This window comes from Podarcis melisellensis (assembly GCF_964234715.1).
Source record: "Podarcis melisellensis genome assembly, chromosome: 16".
Classification (NCBI taxonomy): domain Eukaryota; kingdom Metazoa; phylum Chordata; class Lepidosauria; order Squamata; family Lacertidae; genus Podarcis; species Podarcis melisellensis.
Genome location: NC_138533.1, coordinates 12321191 through 12336801, shown reverse-complemented (window position 1 = coordinate 12336801; position 15611 = coordinate 12321191). Strand labels below are relative to the sequence as shown.

Sequence of the window (15611 nt, the reverse complement as noted above, 5' to 3'; positions counted from 1 at the left end):
TCCTCCCCCTGAAATCTTTCCCTAAATTAGTACAGGATCCTGCACCCTTAAGTGAGGAGATGAGCATCAGGTTTATTTGCACTTCTCTTGAATTGGGTTGGGAAGCAGTTTCCTCCCTCTCCCTGCGTTCAAATGACAAGTGATGCTTGAATCCAAGGAGCACTGCGAGGAGGCCAGCGGGATCATCCTGGATTTTTTGTGTGCTCTCCAGCTAAAGCTCTACGCCGCCCCCATCTCCTCTTCTGCCACCCTGGCCGCTGTCCCTGACCTGGGAACGGGGTCACGTGTCCACATGAGCTCTTGGATCCTGGCATAGGTCTTGCTGTCCACTGGATAGTTGTTTTTCTGAAACAGTTTTAAATGATCCAGGTGAGGGATTGAGGGAGGCAGGTACCTGCAAAGCTTGCAGTACCAGTAAGGCTTCCCCAGCTCACCCTCAATCCCACAAAGGAGGGAGGGTGCAAGTTTCAGATGGAAAGAGAACCAGGCCCCAAAGGCTCAGCTATTCTCCTCATCCCCGTCCCCAAACTCACCGCCAGTGACAGCCGCAGGAGGCCCATCGGTCCTTTGCCTCCAGGAGCCACCCTAACACTCTGCTGTTCCAAGGCGACCAGAAAGGCCTGCAAGCCCTTCTCTGTGATTTGGTTACCTGAGTTTGGGCACGAGGCAAAAGAAGAGAACTAAGCTCAGGATCTCCCTCCCCGTTCGGAGGGTGCTTGCTCCCGTCCCCACCCTCTCCAAGCCCATCTTGGGAACTGTATGGAGCCGGCACAGCTGGCCAAGCACTTGGCTCTGCTTAGAGCCATCTACAAATCAGGAAACAACAGCAGCTGGGTCAGCTGGTCAGGAGCCCCATGAAAGGCCTTGGTTCCCAACAAAGAGCCGCTAGGTGAGTCACCCTCTTCACCCTGCCTGGCCCACCCCTACCCTGCTGCTCCAGGGGAGACGTACGGATGAGGTTCAAGTAGATGAGGACCCGGTTGCCTGGCAGGAAGACTTGCCCATCCCTGTGCTCTGCTGGCTCCAGCAGCGGATTCACCATCTCAGTGGGCTCTATCACCTGCCCAGGAAAACAGAAAAGTTGGGGGGGGGGGCGAAGGTACCATGTAGGAAAGATGGCAGCCATTCAACAGCTTGTTGAAGTCCTTGACTCTGGAGTAAGGTGGGTGGGGGTCATCTATGCTCCCTGGCAGGAACCGGCATGGCTAACGGTCAAGGATGGTGATGGTGATGGGAGCTACAGTCCAGCAACACTGGGACGGCCATAGATGTTTCCCAGCCCTCTCCTACACTCTGTGAATGTGCGGACATGTGAGGCTGGAAGGGCTGGTGTGTGGATGGGGCAGAGAAGAAACTCCCACCACCCTCGGCTACTGGCCATTATTGCTCTTGGGCTCCAAACACACAATCTGGAGGGCCACAGATGGTCCCTGTGTGAAGGAGAAGGTGAAGGTGAAGGATCCTTGCCTTGAGGTTTGGCCGTTTGGTGTCAAGGAAGGGTGAGGGGCTGGGGCTACCAGTTTCCTCCTTGAAGAACTAAGCCAGGTCAAGAGCTGAGCTGGACGATGCTCGAATGAGCCTCACCTCCACTTCTATGACTTGAGCCCGTTTGTCTTTGGTGCCTGATTTGGCTCCTTTGCCGCGGGCGGCTTTCTGTTCGGCAGGAGGAGCCGCTGTGGGGGGGAAATCAAGAAGGCTGTGGTCAAGCAGCCCTAGCGAGTGCCAGTGAGGCCCCTGAAAACAGTCCATAGGGAGGGGGAGGAAGCCCTTGCGAGTGCCAGTGAGGCCCCTGAAAACAGTCCATAGGGAGGGGGATGGCAGTAAAGAGGGCACCTTTCTTGGCCTGCTTGGAGTCTTCCTTCTTGGACTGAGCTGCTGGAGTTGCTGGTGCAGCTGTTGCTGCACTGGCCTGGCCCTTGTCATCCTTCTTAGGAAGTTCCTAGAAAGAAGGGAAGGTTTGGGTTGTGGTTTGTTTTAATAAATAGGTAGTGCGTAGTCCCTTCCCCCACCCTTCTAAAAATGGTTCAAATCTAGGGCTGCCATTTGTTCGGATTTTGCCGAACATTACTGGGATTTCAAAGGCGGAATTGACATCTGGGGGGAATTTCCGAAAGGCGGCACTTTGTCTTGGATCTTAGGCAAGTCAATCAAAAAAGCGCTTTTGGAAAAAAAATGCTTAACAAATTTTGGGTTTTCCTAAAAAAAAAAAAAAAAAGCAGCTCAAGAAAGTTCGGCGTGTCCTGGTTTTTACTTTTTGAAATATGGCAACCCTATTCAAATCCAACCCCGCCACCAGAATCACACCTCAGCCAAACGTGCTGGTGGGAAGGGAAAGAAGAAGGGGTCAGGGCTGAGATAATTGGGGAGGGGGAAGGGGATGTATCCTAGACTGGGAACCCAGCCTTGCTGCTCCCACCATCCTTCACTTACTAAGTGAATTCCACAACTAGAAGGGGTGACACAAAGCAGTAAACAAAACCAATGAGAGATAGTAAGAAAGTAGAAAAGGTTTTATATATCACTTTGCTAATTAGAGTGGCAGGGGGATGGTTGTCAGGGGGTTATATTTAGAGGCTGGGACAGTAGAAGGGAAGGAGGGGGGATGCAGCCCTCTCCTGGCAGAGGAAACTGTGCAGCATTCAGGAGGAGGAGGAGGATAGGTTCATTTGTATCCTGCCTCAAGGGGGCTTTCAGGCTAAATGGCTTCCACACCAATTAGCAGCAGAGCAGAAAATGAGGTTGGCAAAGCACATGAAGAGTCAGTGGAAGCAAAAGTGAAAAGCAGCAGCCAAGGCTAGGGAGGATCAAAGGCTCTTCCCCTGACTCTGAGATGCTATCTGTGCAAATGGGGAGCCACCACAGAAAAGTCCTTGCACCCAACAGTCCCCAGCCCAGAAGTAGAGAGGCAGAAGCCATGGGAGATAAACAGGAGGAGGAGAATTAGCCTCCCAGCAAGAAGGAAACCCCATCTCTCCACTACCCCCTGCCTCCCTCAACCACAGTGAGGGCAAGGCCTTTCAAAACAGCATTCCTAGGGTCCCCTCATTCCAGACTGTCTCCTGGCTTGCTCCAGGGCTCTCACTTTCTCCTTCTCCTTCTCCTTCTCCTTCTTCTTAGTGATGGCTTTGGTGGTCTTGGCTGTCTGCAGCTTATCAAGGGCTATGCTGCTCATGTGGCTGGAGGGGCGCTCGTTTTTCAGTTCCGCATGTCTCTGTGGCTTGAGAGAGAGGAGTGGAAACAGTCGGCTCAGAAGAATAGCAACCTCTTGGCAGAAATGGCCCTGTGCTGATTCCCCAGCCCAGTGGCAGCAGAGATGGATCAGGGTAGTCTCCTACTGCGCAAGCTCTGTTACTTATTGCAGGAGACTCAGAGGGAAAGGGAGAGCGAGAGAGTTGCAATGTGCGGTGCAGCCATAGAGGGAGCCTGGCTTTGGAAATGGAAGGACTGACATGCATCCTAGCAAACTGAACGCGGGTTCAGCCATTTGTGGTCCCTCTCCACCCATACTTCTGGTAAGTTTTACAGCTTTTTAAAATTTATCTAATAATAATAATAATAAACACTACATGAGCAACTGTGGTTCATCCTAAAATAAGCAACAAAAAGTGCAAGAACAAGAGGAAACAGTTCCAGAGATTTAGGGCTGGTGGGCAGTTTCTCTATGAGGCCATGGCAGAGGCAAGCCAAATAGCTCTGGGCACAGCCAGCTTCTGCTGCAAACTTTCAGGCCCTAGAGAGGGGGGTTCTGGAGCCCACTCATCCACCCCCCCCCACTTCCTCTGGCACTTCTCTCCTTCCTGCTTACCAAGCGACATCTTTCCTGGACCTCCTTCTCCAGCAGAAGCCGCCTCCTTTCTACCACCTCCATGTGTGTGAGCGCAAATGGGCCAAGAACCTGTGGAGTGAGCAGGGCAAGGCTGTTGGGATGGACCCACTTGCTGTTCTCCTTGCCCTGGCTGCAGAGGCCTGCCTGCTATAGAGGGGAGGGAGGCAGCAATGTTGTCAATTAGGGCTCCTGTCCCACACATCCCATTCCCAAAAAGGGGAACCTCCTGAACCGCTTGAAGGGCCACAGCCAGACTGACCTCTGCGAGCTTCAGGGCTCCTTCATCTTTGATCTGGTTGTGCGCCAGCGACAAGGAAAGCAGCGAACGATTGAGCCGCAGGCCCTGTGCAGGAGGAGCCAGAAAGACATGGAGGAAAAAGCACAGGGGGGATTAAGTGGCTGGAGGCCAAGGGACTGGAAGGAGAGCAAGCTCACATTTTCCAGGAGAGAAGGCCCCGGGTGCTGAGCAGTCCCAGGACTGCAACCACCCTGGCCAAGTCGAGGATGCAACTCTCTGAGGCTTCCAAATACTGATGGGCAAACTCCCAATTTGTTCTGTGAGCACTGTTGGATGTGTCTATGTACACCAGTGTGATTCTAGGCAGCACTGCCAGTCCAAATGGGTTGTGAAAAGCAAGGATGCCTTTCAAAACAGCAGCTGCCTCACAAGGGCTGCCCTTCTATAACAGTTGCATGTCTGTTTCAATGGGGAGTCAGCAACTGCTGATCCTATATTCCTGCATTCCAATCCAATATGTGAGTTGCCTTTTACCAAAGGAAGCTACCTTGGAAAAAGGGCACCCTAGCCAATGGCATTTTCTGCCTAGGTCACAGGCACGGCCAAACTTGGCCCTCAAGCTATTTTGGGACTACAACTCCCATCATCCCTAGCTTAACAGGACCAGTGGTCAGGGATTATGGGAATTGTAGTCCCAAAACAGCTGGGGGGCCAAGTTTGGCCATGCCTGGCTAGGAGAACCAAAGAGCTTTCACTACGCCAAAATTACAAACAGAGACTTTTCCAGCCACATCAAGGAAAAAGGGCAAACTGCTACTGGATCACCAAAGAGCCAGTGGTCAGCTGTAAACTGACAGTGGGACTGCACTCCCACAGAGCCTTTCCTCCATCCTGACAAACAACTCTCTCCCATCTCTTCAGTCTTGGGATGCTATTTCTAAACCACCTCCCAGTCTGTCCCTACAGCACTCTTGCCAGAAGCTCCCACTCCTGGCTTTCTTCGGAGAAAGTCACCCTCCCTCCCCTGAACCTCCAAGAGCAGAATGTAGGCCCTGAATCCTTTGGCCTCTGCCTAGGTGCAGAGCTGCCTCAGGCCTCCTCACATCGGCGATGTAGCCGGCACCCACATCCGTGATGTGGTTATAGCTGAGGTTGATGGAGGCAAGGTTCTTGTTTGAGCCCTTGAGAGAAGAAAGCGCCTGCCCAATCAGTAAGGCCGCCTCGTCATCGATCTCGTTGTTCCGGAGGGAAATGTGGGCCAAGCTGAGAGGAGAGGAAAAGAAAGAAAGGAGAGGCCACTTCTCAGCAGGACTGGGCACCCAGCTGCCCTAGAAAGGGCCTGGATTACTGCAATTGCACCGGACACATATTTTTATGGCTCCTGTCTTGCCTTGTGCCAAGTCAAACCACTGGTCCATCTAGCTCAGTATTGTAAAGACTGACTGGCAGAGTGGCTCTACAGAGTTTTAGGCAGGAATCTTTTCTCATCCCCAGGGACTGGGCCTTGGGACATTCTATGCCGCTGAGCTGTGGTCCTTCCCTTCCTTTGGGCTCTGTGTATGCTAGAGGCAAGAGACCTCCATGCACACATGCATGCACACACCCTCACCCAGACACACCCAGAGCTCAGTCTTCCACTCCCAATCTCCCCCCAGGCATCCCCTCAGTTCTCACTTGGTCTCTTCAGCAACCAGCTTGTGGTACAATCGCTCACGCATAGGGTTTCCCTCCACGGCCAGTGTCCTGCAAGCAGAAGGAGAAGAGGGGTGTGGATATGCTCTCCTTCTCTGCCCACCCAATGCACATGAGCCACTGTCAGCATTTGCCCCTTTCCGTTATTCTACTGTTGATCTTATTTTTTAAAAGAAAAAATAAAGATGATGCTTGTGGGATCAAGTAACCAAGGCATTTCTGCAGGCAGGAAGTAGGTGTCAAGACTGAACACCTTCATTTGCCATCTCCTGTGACCTTGGCTGGCTAAGCCATCTCTTCTCAAACTGTGGCCCTCCAGTTGTTGTTGGGCTCCAACTCCTAGCAGCCCCAGCAGCCAGCATGGCCAATGGTCAGTCAAGGATCATGGATGGTGGGGGCCCAACAACATCTCAGGGCATCAGGCTGCCCAAAGCTCCCTAGTGCCAAGGGGTCCACCTCAGCCTTGGCCCCCATTCCTACAATTCTGGCTCACTTGGGCCCCTAAAAGCCCAGCCTTCCAGCCAGTTGATCCATCCGAGAAATGTGTGCCCTCCTCCTTGCCTGAGCCTCAGCCCTTGCTCCTGCCTGCTGCGATTAACCACCCTGTCTGCCTCTGGACTTCAGGCTGTTGTCTCATCACTTGACATTGGGGAGGAGACCCTGGCTGAGGCCTGACTGGCTGTGAGCCAAGACTTACTTGAGTGTGGAGCAGGTTGGCACAATGGAGAGGAGAGAGAGGAAGGTGACGTCTGTCAGGCCAACCTTCCAGAGTCTGAAAGGAGAGCAGAGGGGATGAAACTTGGGAATTCAGGAGAAGTATTCCCCTTTAGCCTGCAGGAGGATGTTGGGTGAACCACTAGCCTGAAAGCCATGCCCCCTGCCCCAGGACTTCGGGCCACTCACCGAATTGATTGGAGGTGGGAAAGAGCTGGCAGGCACTTGGCAAAGATACCCAGCATCTTGTCTTCGATTTTCCAGTCTGCTGACAGAGAAAAGCAGGTGGGGCTTTCGTTGGCCTTGAAGCCCCCAGCCCACCCTGCTTAGGGGGGCACAAAGAGGGGAGACGGAAGGTCTGTGTGGACCAGGGAGAGGGACAGCACCTCACTCACTCCGGATGAAGATCTCCTTAGTGGTTTTGGGGTCCTCATGTTCCAAATCCACCTGGATGGTGGGGCGGAAGAAGGCATACTTGCACTGGATCTGTGCAATGATGTAGGGACCCTCCCTCTCGGCCAGTGGGTCAGGCTCCTCTGTGGAGACAAGTCAGAGCTCACCAGGGTAGCAACAAGGAGGAAAGAGCCTGGCAGCTTCTCTTGTGGGTCCGTAAGGAACAAGACATGGTTCCAGGAGGGAAGCTAAGCTGGCACCCTATAGAGCACCAAACCCTTCTGGATTCATTGACCAGACATGGCCTCCTCTCTGCTCAGCGATAATCTTACCTGGCCTCTTCCACCTTATCTGATGTCTCTCCATAGAGCAGCTGCCATTCCCAAGAGGGTAGAATTTTGCCATTCCCAAGAGGGTAGAATTTTGCTCTCCCATCTGTCTGCACCCACCCAAAAAGTGGAAAGGTGACTGTTGCCAACGTAGTGCCCTCCATATGTTAAACTTCTATCAGCTCTAGCCAGCATGTCCATACAATGCTAGGGCTGACAGGCGCAGGGTGTGCTGGCTGAGGCTGATGGGATTTGTAGTCCAACATGATCTGGAGGCCACCATGTGGGGGAAGGCTGATCAAGTGCATGCCTCATCTTCTGTGAAAACAGATTTTGGAGGTATAGATAGCTTCAAGAGATGGCCATCTTTACACAGGAAGCGGAACTGTATTGAGTCAGACCTTTGAGGTCCATCTAACCCAATCCAGGCTTCACTGACCAATAATGGTTCTCTCCAGGGTTTCAGACCAGAAGACTTTCCCAGCCCTTCATGGAAGTGCCATTGGGGATTGAATCTGTGGCTTCCTTTCTGCAAGGCAGATGCTCTGCCACTGAGATACTCCTTTTCTTCTAAAAATAAACTCCAGTCCTCATGGTTCTGATTGAGTTAAACAGGGACATAGGAAGCTGCCTTAAAGCGCCTCAGATCATCGGTCCCTCTAGCAATTACTGACTGTCAGCAGCTCTCAGGAATCTTTCCAAGCTCAACTTGGAGATGCCTGGGATGTTTATAATACTTTATGGAGTTGGTTGCCCCCATGCTGGTAACTGAGGCACTGTAAGAAAAATGCTACCAGGTTCAGCATTTGAGCAAAGACGCACTCGTTTGTTGTCAGGATTGCACCGCAGAGAAGTAGCAACATCCAAGGGGACGGCGGAAATAGCACCGAGAACTGCCTTAAACTCTTGACCCCCAACCCCAGTATTTGTAACTCATGTGCCTCATTGTGAAGCGGGGAAATATTACAGAGGATGTAAAGCCCAATGAAGTTATAAAGAGGAATGAGCACCACTCACCCTGGACAGCGAAAGAATTGGGGTGTGGCCTCAGTGTAACTTTTGGGATCTCTTGGAATCCAGCCCGGGTGCAGAGCTCCAAGAAATCCTGCTCCAGGATCCCTGTGCACTGGTATTCCTCTGTGAAGAAAGGGGAGAAGCCGCAGGAGGGGCTTTAGAGAGACCAAGCAGCTGGCATTCAGATCCTAAGATTGTATGTGGGTGGTGGCAGCTAGTGGCTAGAGTAGAGTGGAGCTGGGATGCAATCCATGCTCAACTGTGGAACTCAACACAGCAAGCCACCATATATCAGCCACGCAGGATCGTCATGAGATTGAAAACTTCCCTAGAGCGTGGCTGAGTCAAAGCAGAATGAGAGATGGGGGGGGCAGAGTAGATCTTCCTACCTTCCCCATGTTCAGCCCTTCTGGCAGCATTCCTGGCTTCTTCTTCCAAGGCTGCAGCCTTGTCCTTGGCCCCCCGCTCTCCTTTTTTCCCCATGGCGCCCCTCCCTCTGGAAAGGACTCTGTGAGGACAAAGAAACGAATCATGAGGTTGTAGGAAGTGGAGGGTGAAGGTCCCTGAATGGGGACAGGAGCTGAAAGATGTGAGGGCTGGGGGGGGGGGGGATTAATGAATTCTGGGAGAAGCAGCACAGAGACTGGGGAGGGAGCTTCAAGGCCCTTAGATTATGACTGATTTTTTTTAGATGTTGGAGATCCCTGGAGGGGGGAATCTGTTAGATTCAAAATTCTGTCAGAAGGCTCTCTCCTTGGCTGAACGGGGGAGGGGGTTTCTGTAGCAATGGGTTGGGGGTCCCTATGAGGGTCTGGAAACGGAATAAAGAGGGAGCAATTGACGGTCAGCCATGGGGATATGTGGGGTGGAGTCCTAACGGGCAGGAGGGGCCTCAAAGTGGGTGCTGGCGACTTATTAGGAGGGCCCTAAGGGAGATGGGGCAGGATTTGAGGGGGGGCTGAAGCTCTCTAAGGCGAGGCTGCGCCCACTTTTATTGGAGCAGGTGAGTCTCCCTGCCAAGGCCACGTGACGAATCCTCTTCCCACCCCCCACCTCACCCCGCCCCGCGCCTCAGAGGTAACAGCGGTATATCAGTATCGAGGTCAGCCCCCTCCCGCAACTCAGCTCAGGCCTGGCACGGCTGTGTAGGCCGCGGTCGCCGTGGCAACCAAAACCCGGCAGCAGCTAGGCGGGGAAAGAGGCAGGGCCGAGACGGCTGCAGTAAGCCCCGTTGGCCACTAGAGGGCGCAGGAGCAGCGCTGATGGCCAAAGTCAAGGCATCCCCCTCCATCCACCTGTCACCTGCTCGCCAAAGGGCGGCGCCGCCACGCCTGCGGAACGGGCACGTGTGAAGCTCCCCCAGGGTCTTTCGGGGCCCTGTGGCCCCTGCAGTGGGGAGAAGAGAGCTAGAAAGAGGCATATCCCCTTTCCCGCTTTCCCTGACCTCCCCTATCACCGAAAGGGCTTGATCTGGGTGCTGCTTGCTATGGCCACTGCTTGCTGGGTGCTGCTTGCTATGGTCTGGGGAGAGGTGGTTGGGGAAGGAAACTTTTGGCATGGGGGGGGGCGGAGCATGGGAGCACTTCCCAACCCTTCCCCAAAGGGCCTGGCAAGAGTACAGGTTCCCCCATCTCCCCTGTTCATACAAGCTGAATGGGGCGGAGGGGGAATAAATAAGGAGATAGACCATGGCTAGGCAAACTAAGGCCCGGGGTCCTGGATCCGGCCCAGTCGCCTTCCAAATCTGGTCTGCAGATGGTCCAGAAATCAGCATGTTTTTACATGAGTAGAATGTGTGCTTTTATTTAAAATGCATCTCTGGGTTATTTGTGGGGCATAGGAATTAGTTCATCCCCCCAAAAAATATATAATCCGGCTCCCCACAAGGTCTGAGGGACAGTCCTTTCCATTTGACTCTGCTTAGACACCTACACACATACACACACTAGCAGGGAGTGCCTAGTGCCACCCACAGATTTGTAGGAACAAAAACAAAAAAAGTGTTTTAAAAATGAGTAGTGTTATTTGTGAGTGTGGACTCATCATGCCAAAAACCAAGGGAAGTCATGCCAAAGTCATATTTCAGTCTGCCATTTTGAATCAAAATGGTACTCAACATCCAAATGTCAATGAAGACTGCCACCCCACCTTAGGAACCTTTATCCTGAATTTGGTGATGCTGTCTTGATTGGTGGCTGAACCTATGTCCCAAGAGGGCTAAAGTCATGTTTGGGTCTGTCATCTTGAATCAAAATGGCACCCAGCATCCAAACATCAATGAAAACTCCTGGCCCCCATCCTTGGGAACCCTTATGCTGAGCAACGATATCTTACGAAGCCTAACCTATGCCATAAAACAGGTGAAGTCATACCAAAGTGACTTATCAGTCCGCCATATTGAGTTAAAATGATGGCTGGTGTCCAAACATCAATGACAACTGCCAGTCCCACCTCAGGAACCCTCATGCCGAGTTTGGCCAAAATATACAGTATTGAGAGGTGGCCAGACCTATTGTCAGAAAGCCTGCCAGTCAGTAAATCACACCATTCAAAGTTGAAGTTAACTCTTTATTAGCAAAAACACAATCTTCACAGACATGGCTGAGTGTCAGACCTAATGAGCGCAGGTCTTATTCCATGAAATCAGTTGTGGGGTTTTTTGGGGGGGGTGTCTCTTAAAGCAATGCAGAGAAAAGAGACATACAGACACCCCCCCAAAGTATCCACTTGGCTGAATGAACTGTGCACTGTTATTATGTAAATAACTTTTGAATGTTGTGACCTGCTTTGAGCATGGCTTACTGTGAAATGTCAGCACGCAAGTAGGTGATGCTGTGTGTTTATGTAATATGCACACACATTTGCATTAGCACATTGTGGGTCTGTGCCTGTAGTGTGCAAGTGTTCAGGAACCAACTCTTGTATCGGCAAACAAGGATCTTTTTGTATTATGTCTGGCTCCTGTGCCTGCTTCTAAATCTGATTTTACAAGACCAGTTTGTTCTAAATGCGAGCTTTTAAATGCAACGTTTCTGCTTTGTGTGGTGAATCGCTTTGGGACCACCCATTTTTCAAAAGCAGATTGCAGATTTTTGGTAAATAAAAATAAACCACTAGTAGCTGTCAGCCCATCTCTCTCACGCTGCACCTTCTTTGCTGAGGATCACAAGAGGTTTTGCCCGCTCTGGGACAAATGCCAAGAGATTCTCTGGTATGCAAAAGAGGCAGTGAAGCAGGTAGAAAACAAGCAGTGCCTGACAACTATTTGAAGTACCTGGACACCACCTCTCCGGAACGGATCAGCAACCCACCAGTGACAGAGTTCAAATGGCCTCCCTTTCCCCCTCTGCCTGAGTTCCTGGCTTTATACTACTCTTCCCCTCTTTTAAATGCTGCCTTTTTCTGCCCCTTGACTTCCAAAGCTGTCGCATGATTCATGAGGACCCCCCTGCGTTTGCACATCCACATAAACAGTTGAGACAGAGGACCATATACACCACCTTGAGCTGCTTAGAAAATGGTGGGATAGAAATGAAATGCAGGGGCATGGGTAGCCAAGAATCAAAATGTCTCTGATTGCCACAGGACAATAAATGCATCAAGTGGTCTTTAAAAAGTGGTTTGGCACCCAGAAATTTACAACTCCAGTAAGGTAATGCTCAAGGTCCAAAAAGCAAAACTGTAAAACTTGATTTAAGGGAGAAAATAGTATCTGTTCTGAGGCCTCACACAAGGCCTACTCTATAATGGCAAAGGGAGGCCTGGGGCAACAAAAAGGTGGGAAATCTGCTCTCAATATGGAGGGCGACAGGGTGTCATAGGCACTTACATAAACTGAATCCGACAAGCGTTAGCCTCAGACTGGGCAATTGCTCTAGTCTTCTTTGAAAGATGATTTGACTCACTATTGGGAGACCTTAAGGAAATCTTCAAAACATCTAATGAAGCTATGAATACAGCCCTTGAAAATCAATCTGAAATTCAGCTGCTTCAAAAGGCAACTGACGATCTAGCACTTAAGCTAGAAGAAAAATCAGACAGAGACAGACAGAAAACCTTAAACATTGTGGTTTACCTGAAAAAGCAGAAGGGGCGGATATGGTTCCATTTATAATCCACTGCCCTCAGTGGATTTAGAGGGGACTCATAGAATCCCAACTGGGAAAAGCAGAGCAGGTGAATTCCCAAGGGACATTGTGATCCGGTTTGAGCATTGCAGGGTCACTTCAAATTCTGAGGAAGTGAATACTAATGTTATTAAGCACCTTAGGACAGGTAAATCACTGGGACCAGATGGATTCTCCGGCAAATATTACCAAGTGTTTCAAACTGAGCTCTCCCCATGGTTTGCAAAATTATTCAGTTTATACATTATTATACATCTGTGGGGGTCAGTCCCACAAACATGGAAAATGTTCATTAACCCTATTTTTGAAGCCAGAAAAAGATTTCACAAAAATGAACTCATACAGACCGATTGCACTTATAAATGCTGCCATTCAGTGTCAACAGTACTAGATGGATGCCAATGGCCTGATGTGGTAAAGGCAGCTTCCTTTGTTCCTCTGACTTAGGTGGACCTTTGGCCTGATTCTGCAGCCAAACACACTCAATGTTCTCATCAGGATACATGAAGCAGGTTAACAACAACCTCTCTCACTATCTGTGCTTCTGTTAGACCTGCATACGTTGCTGTACAAGGATCTCCTAGTGTTCCTGAAGCAAAAGGGTGTGAGGCTGGTACTAAAATGCCACAGCAAGAGGGTGCTGGGCTCTTCAGACAACAAATAGATGTTCAGCCCTGCTCATGGATGATGTCAGGTGTGCGTGCAGGAGCCAGGCCCTGTGAACAGGACTGGGGCCTTCCTAAGTTTGTTCTGAAGAGGCAAAGCGCGGCCTCACAGGTGAGGCTGATTGGTAACTCACTGCACCTGGTAGCAAGAGCTGGGAAGGAATATAAGGTCAGCATTTTCCTTCAGCTCTTTGCCGCAGCAACATGTTCCCTACCTTGCTGCGTTTGGTTCCTTGACTCCTCAGACCCTTGACCATGACTCCTTACTTCCTGACCCTCGGACCCTTGGCTTCTTGACTCCCAGCTCTCTGATCCTCGGCTTCTTGGCTGCCAGACTCCTGGACTCCTGTTCCGGCTCCCACCCCACCATCTTGCCCCCGGTCTCGACGTCCCCAGCTAGGACTTTGATCACCCGTGAACCGGACTGTGACAGATGAAAAGGGAGACCATAAAACCATGTTTCCTTGTTTAAAGGTTGTGAGCTAAACAAGGCAGCCCTGGCGTGTTGCCTCTTCCTCCATCTTGTTTCTTTTCTCCATTCAAATGTGTGAGTCCTCTTCATCATTTCCACCATTGAACCAGGACCTCAGATTTATGAGCTGGTGGCTTCAACATATTCTGAAAAGAAGATGTAAGGTTTTTACCTGCTGTTTCCAACCACCCCATTTCCCCTTTCGGTAGGAGGGAGTAGATGAAGATGGTAGCGAAGGGTACCCTTCATGGTCAAACTGCTGAGGTGGAAGGAGAGGGTTGAGGGGTCTTGGGAGAACAGCCCAGGACTTCAAGCGGGCTTCCAGATGGCGGCCATGGCTTATGTCACAAACCGATCAGATTTTGAACCAGACTTTTCTGTGTGCGGGTGTGGCATATTTATCTTCCACATTTTCCTGCTTTTTCAGTATTGCGTGTTTGTTGCTATTCTGCTGCTTGCTGCTGAGGTGTGGGTGAAGCTTGATGGGTGGATGGTGCAGTCTCCCCTACCCTGGAGCAGAGAAGCAAGATAAGCAGGAGATTAGGGCAGTGTTTCCCAACCGGTGTTCCGCGGCACACTACTGTGCCGTCAGACATTGGCTGGTGTGCCGTGGGAGGGAGGCGGGCGAGTCGGGCGGTGAGAGGCGGCGGCGGCGAGGATCCGCGTCGAGCCGGGGGCGGCTCCGCGGTGGTGGTGCCGAGCGGCGGGGCAGCGCGTGCAAAAGGGAGGAGCGCGAGACAGCGGAGGAGGAGGAGGCCGGCATGTCCGGGCAGCAGCAGCAACAACAGCAGCAGCAACTCCCGGCGACGGCTCCTCAAGCCCCGCCGCCGCCCCCTCCTCCGCCCGCTATCGCCGCCACCACCACAACAGCCGCCGCCGCCTCAGTTGCCGCCGTCCCTCAGTCCCTCGCTCTGCTGCCTCCTCCCACCCCCAAAGCTTGGAGGTTCCCCGGCAAGGGGGAGGGAAAAAACTTTCACTTTCGTGCGTCCCTCCCGGCGTGACGCTGCGCGCTGACGTCACGGGGCGGGGCTTTAATGGTGGTGTGCCGTGAGATTTTTTTTCAGTAAACAGGTGTGCCGTTGCCCAAAAAAGTTTGGGAAACACTGGATTAGGGACTTCTGGTCAGTGGCTGATAGTCACCCACACCCACCTGTAAGCAGTGAAGATCCAACAGGGTTGCAAGGCATTCTGGGAGTATCCTGCTCATTTCCTGTCTCTCCCTTTGAAAAGGGAGAGAGGGAAGGTCTTCTCTGTTGGCACCCCTCCTCCCCATTTTGGACATCGATGGGGTGGCTGTTTTGGTTTAGACTCTCCAATGCCTTTCTTCCCCCCCCCCCAGCAAAATGTTTCCCAATCACCACCCTGCCTAAGAAGAAGGTTCCAATGTTATTGAGCTGGAGGTCAAAATCCGGGAGGAAGCCCTCTGTCCTGTTTTGTTATCTTCCATACACCTCCCCACCCACCCACAGAGATGCAGGTGCTTCCTTCCAAGGAGCTACCTTGAGGTGCTGGCAAACATGCAGGGGGTTCTCCTCTACCTGGAAGGGGATGGCAGCCACCACAAAATATCACAGAAATGTGGGCCTGCGACTGCCAGTTGAGGCCATAGCTAATGGGGGAGGTGTACCTTCTCTGAGATTGCCCTCAGATTGCCCTCCCTCTGGTAAGAGTTGAAGCAGATAGGTGATGGGCATTTTTGCCAGGGGAATAGGGCCACGGGTGGTAACAAGATGCCAGAGGCAAGCCTGTCCCTGTGAGAGCTCCCCATTGGGATTTTTTTTGGGGGGGGGCAGAGGACACAGTTGGCTTGTGTCATCTCAGCCATCCTTGTCAATGGCTTCCCATCTGCAAAAAAAACCAACCCTTTCGTATTGTGACAAGGTGCAACTGCAGACTAACCCACCTTCCTGATCCTGATCCAACAGTGCAAGGGAACACATCACAAGAGGATGATGGGACAGGAGCAGGGGACTCTGTGGATCCTCCTGGAAGCAGATTGTTCTTGCTTAAAACCTTTTTAGATTTAATCTGCAAGTGCTTGACTCCTAGATATATCTCCCTTTTTTCTGCCCTCCCATCTTGGTACTTCCTGGGAGTTCTCTGAGGTGCTGGGCATATAATGTGATTCCTGTAATTCAGGT

The 15611-nt window shown here is 51.6% G+C and overlaps 1 protein-coding gene across 6 annotated transcripts; it reads right to left on the bottom strand.

The window, feature by feature from the left end:
- Positions 1 to 52: 52 nt before the first annotated feature.
- LRRC71 (leucine rich repeat containing 71) lies at positions 53 to 13055 on the bottom strand. Of its 6 annotated transcripts, none has more exons than XM_081891615.1 (16): positions 12282 to 13055; positions 8596 to 8714; positions 8210 to 8329; positions 6866 to 7006; positions 6660 to 6735; positions 6454 to 6528; positions 5739 to 5807; positions 5168 to 5327; positions 4086 to 4169; positions 3806 to 3895; positions 3083 to 3217; positions 1834 to 1939; positions 1585 to 1673; positions 952 to 1060; positions 534 to 649; positions 53 to 345 (listed from the first exon to the last, which is right to left on the bottom strand). In XM_081891615.1, exons 2-16 carry the CDS (start codon positions 8687 to 8689, stop codon positions 220 to 222), a joined length of 1590 nt encoding a protein of 529 aa, XP_081747741.1. In that variant the 5' UTR covers positions 8690 to 8714; positions 12282 to 13055; the 3' UTR covers positions 53 to 219. The 6 variants fall into 6 exon arrangements, with proteins under 6 accessions (XP_081747741.1, XP_081747739.1, XP_081747740.1 ...); XM_081891613.1 differs by lacking the exon at positions 12282 to 13055 and adding an exon at positions 9328 to 9453; XM_081891614.1 differs by lacking the exon at positions 12282 to 13055 and adding an exon at positions 9265 to 9283.
- Positions 13056 to 15611: the final 2556 nt, after the last annotated feature.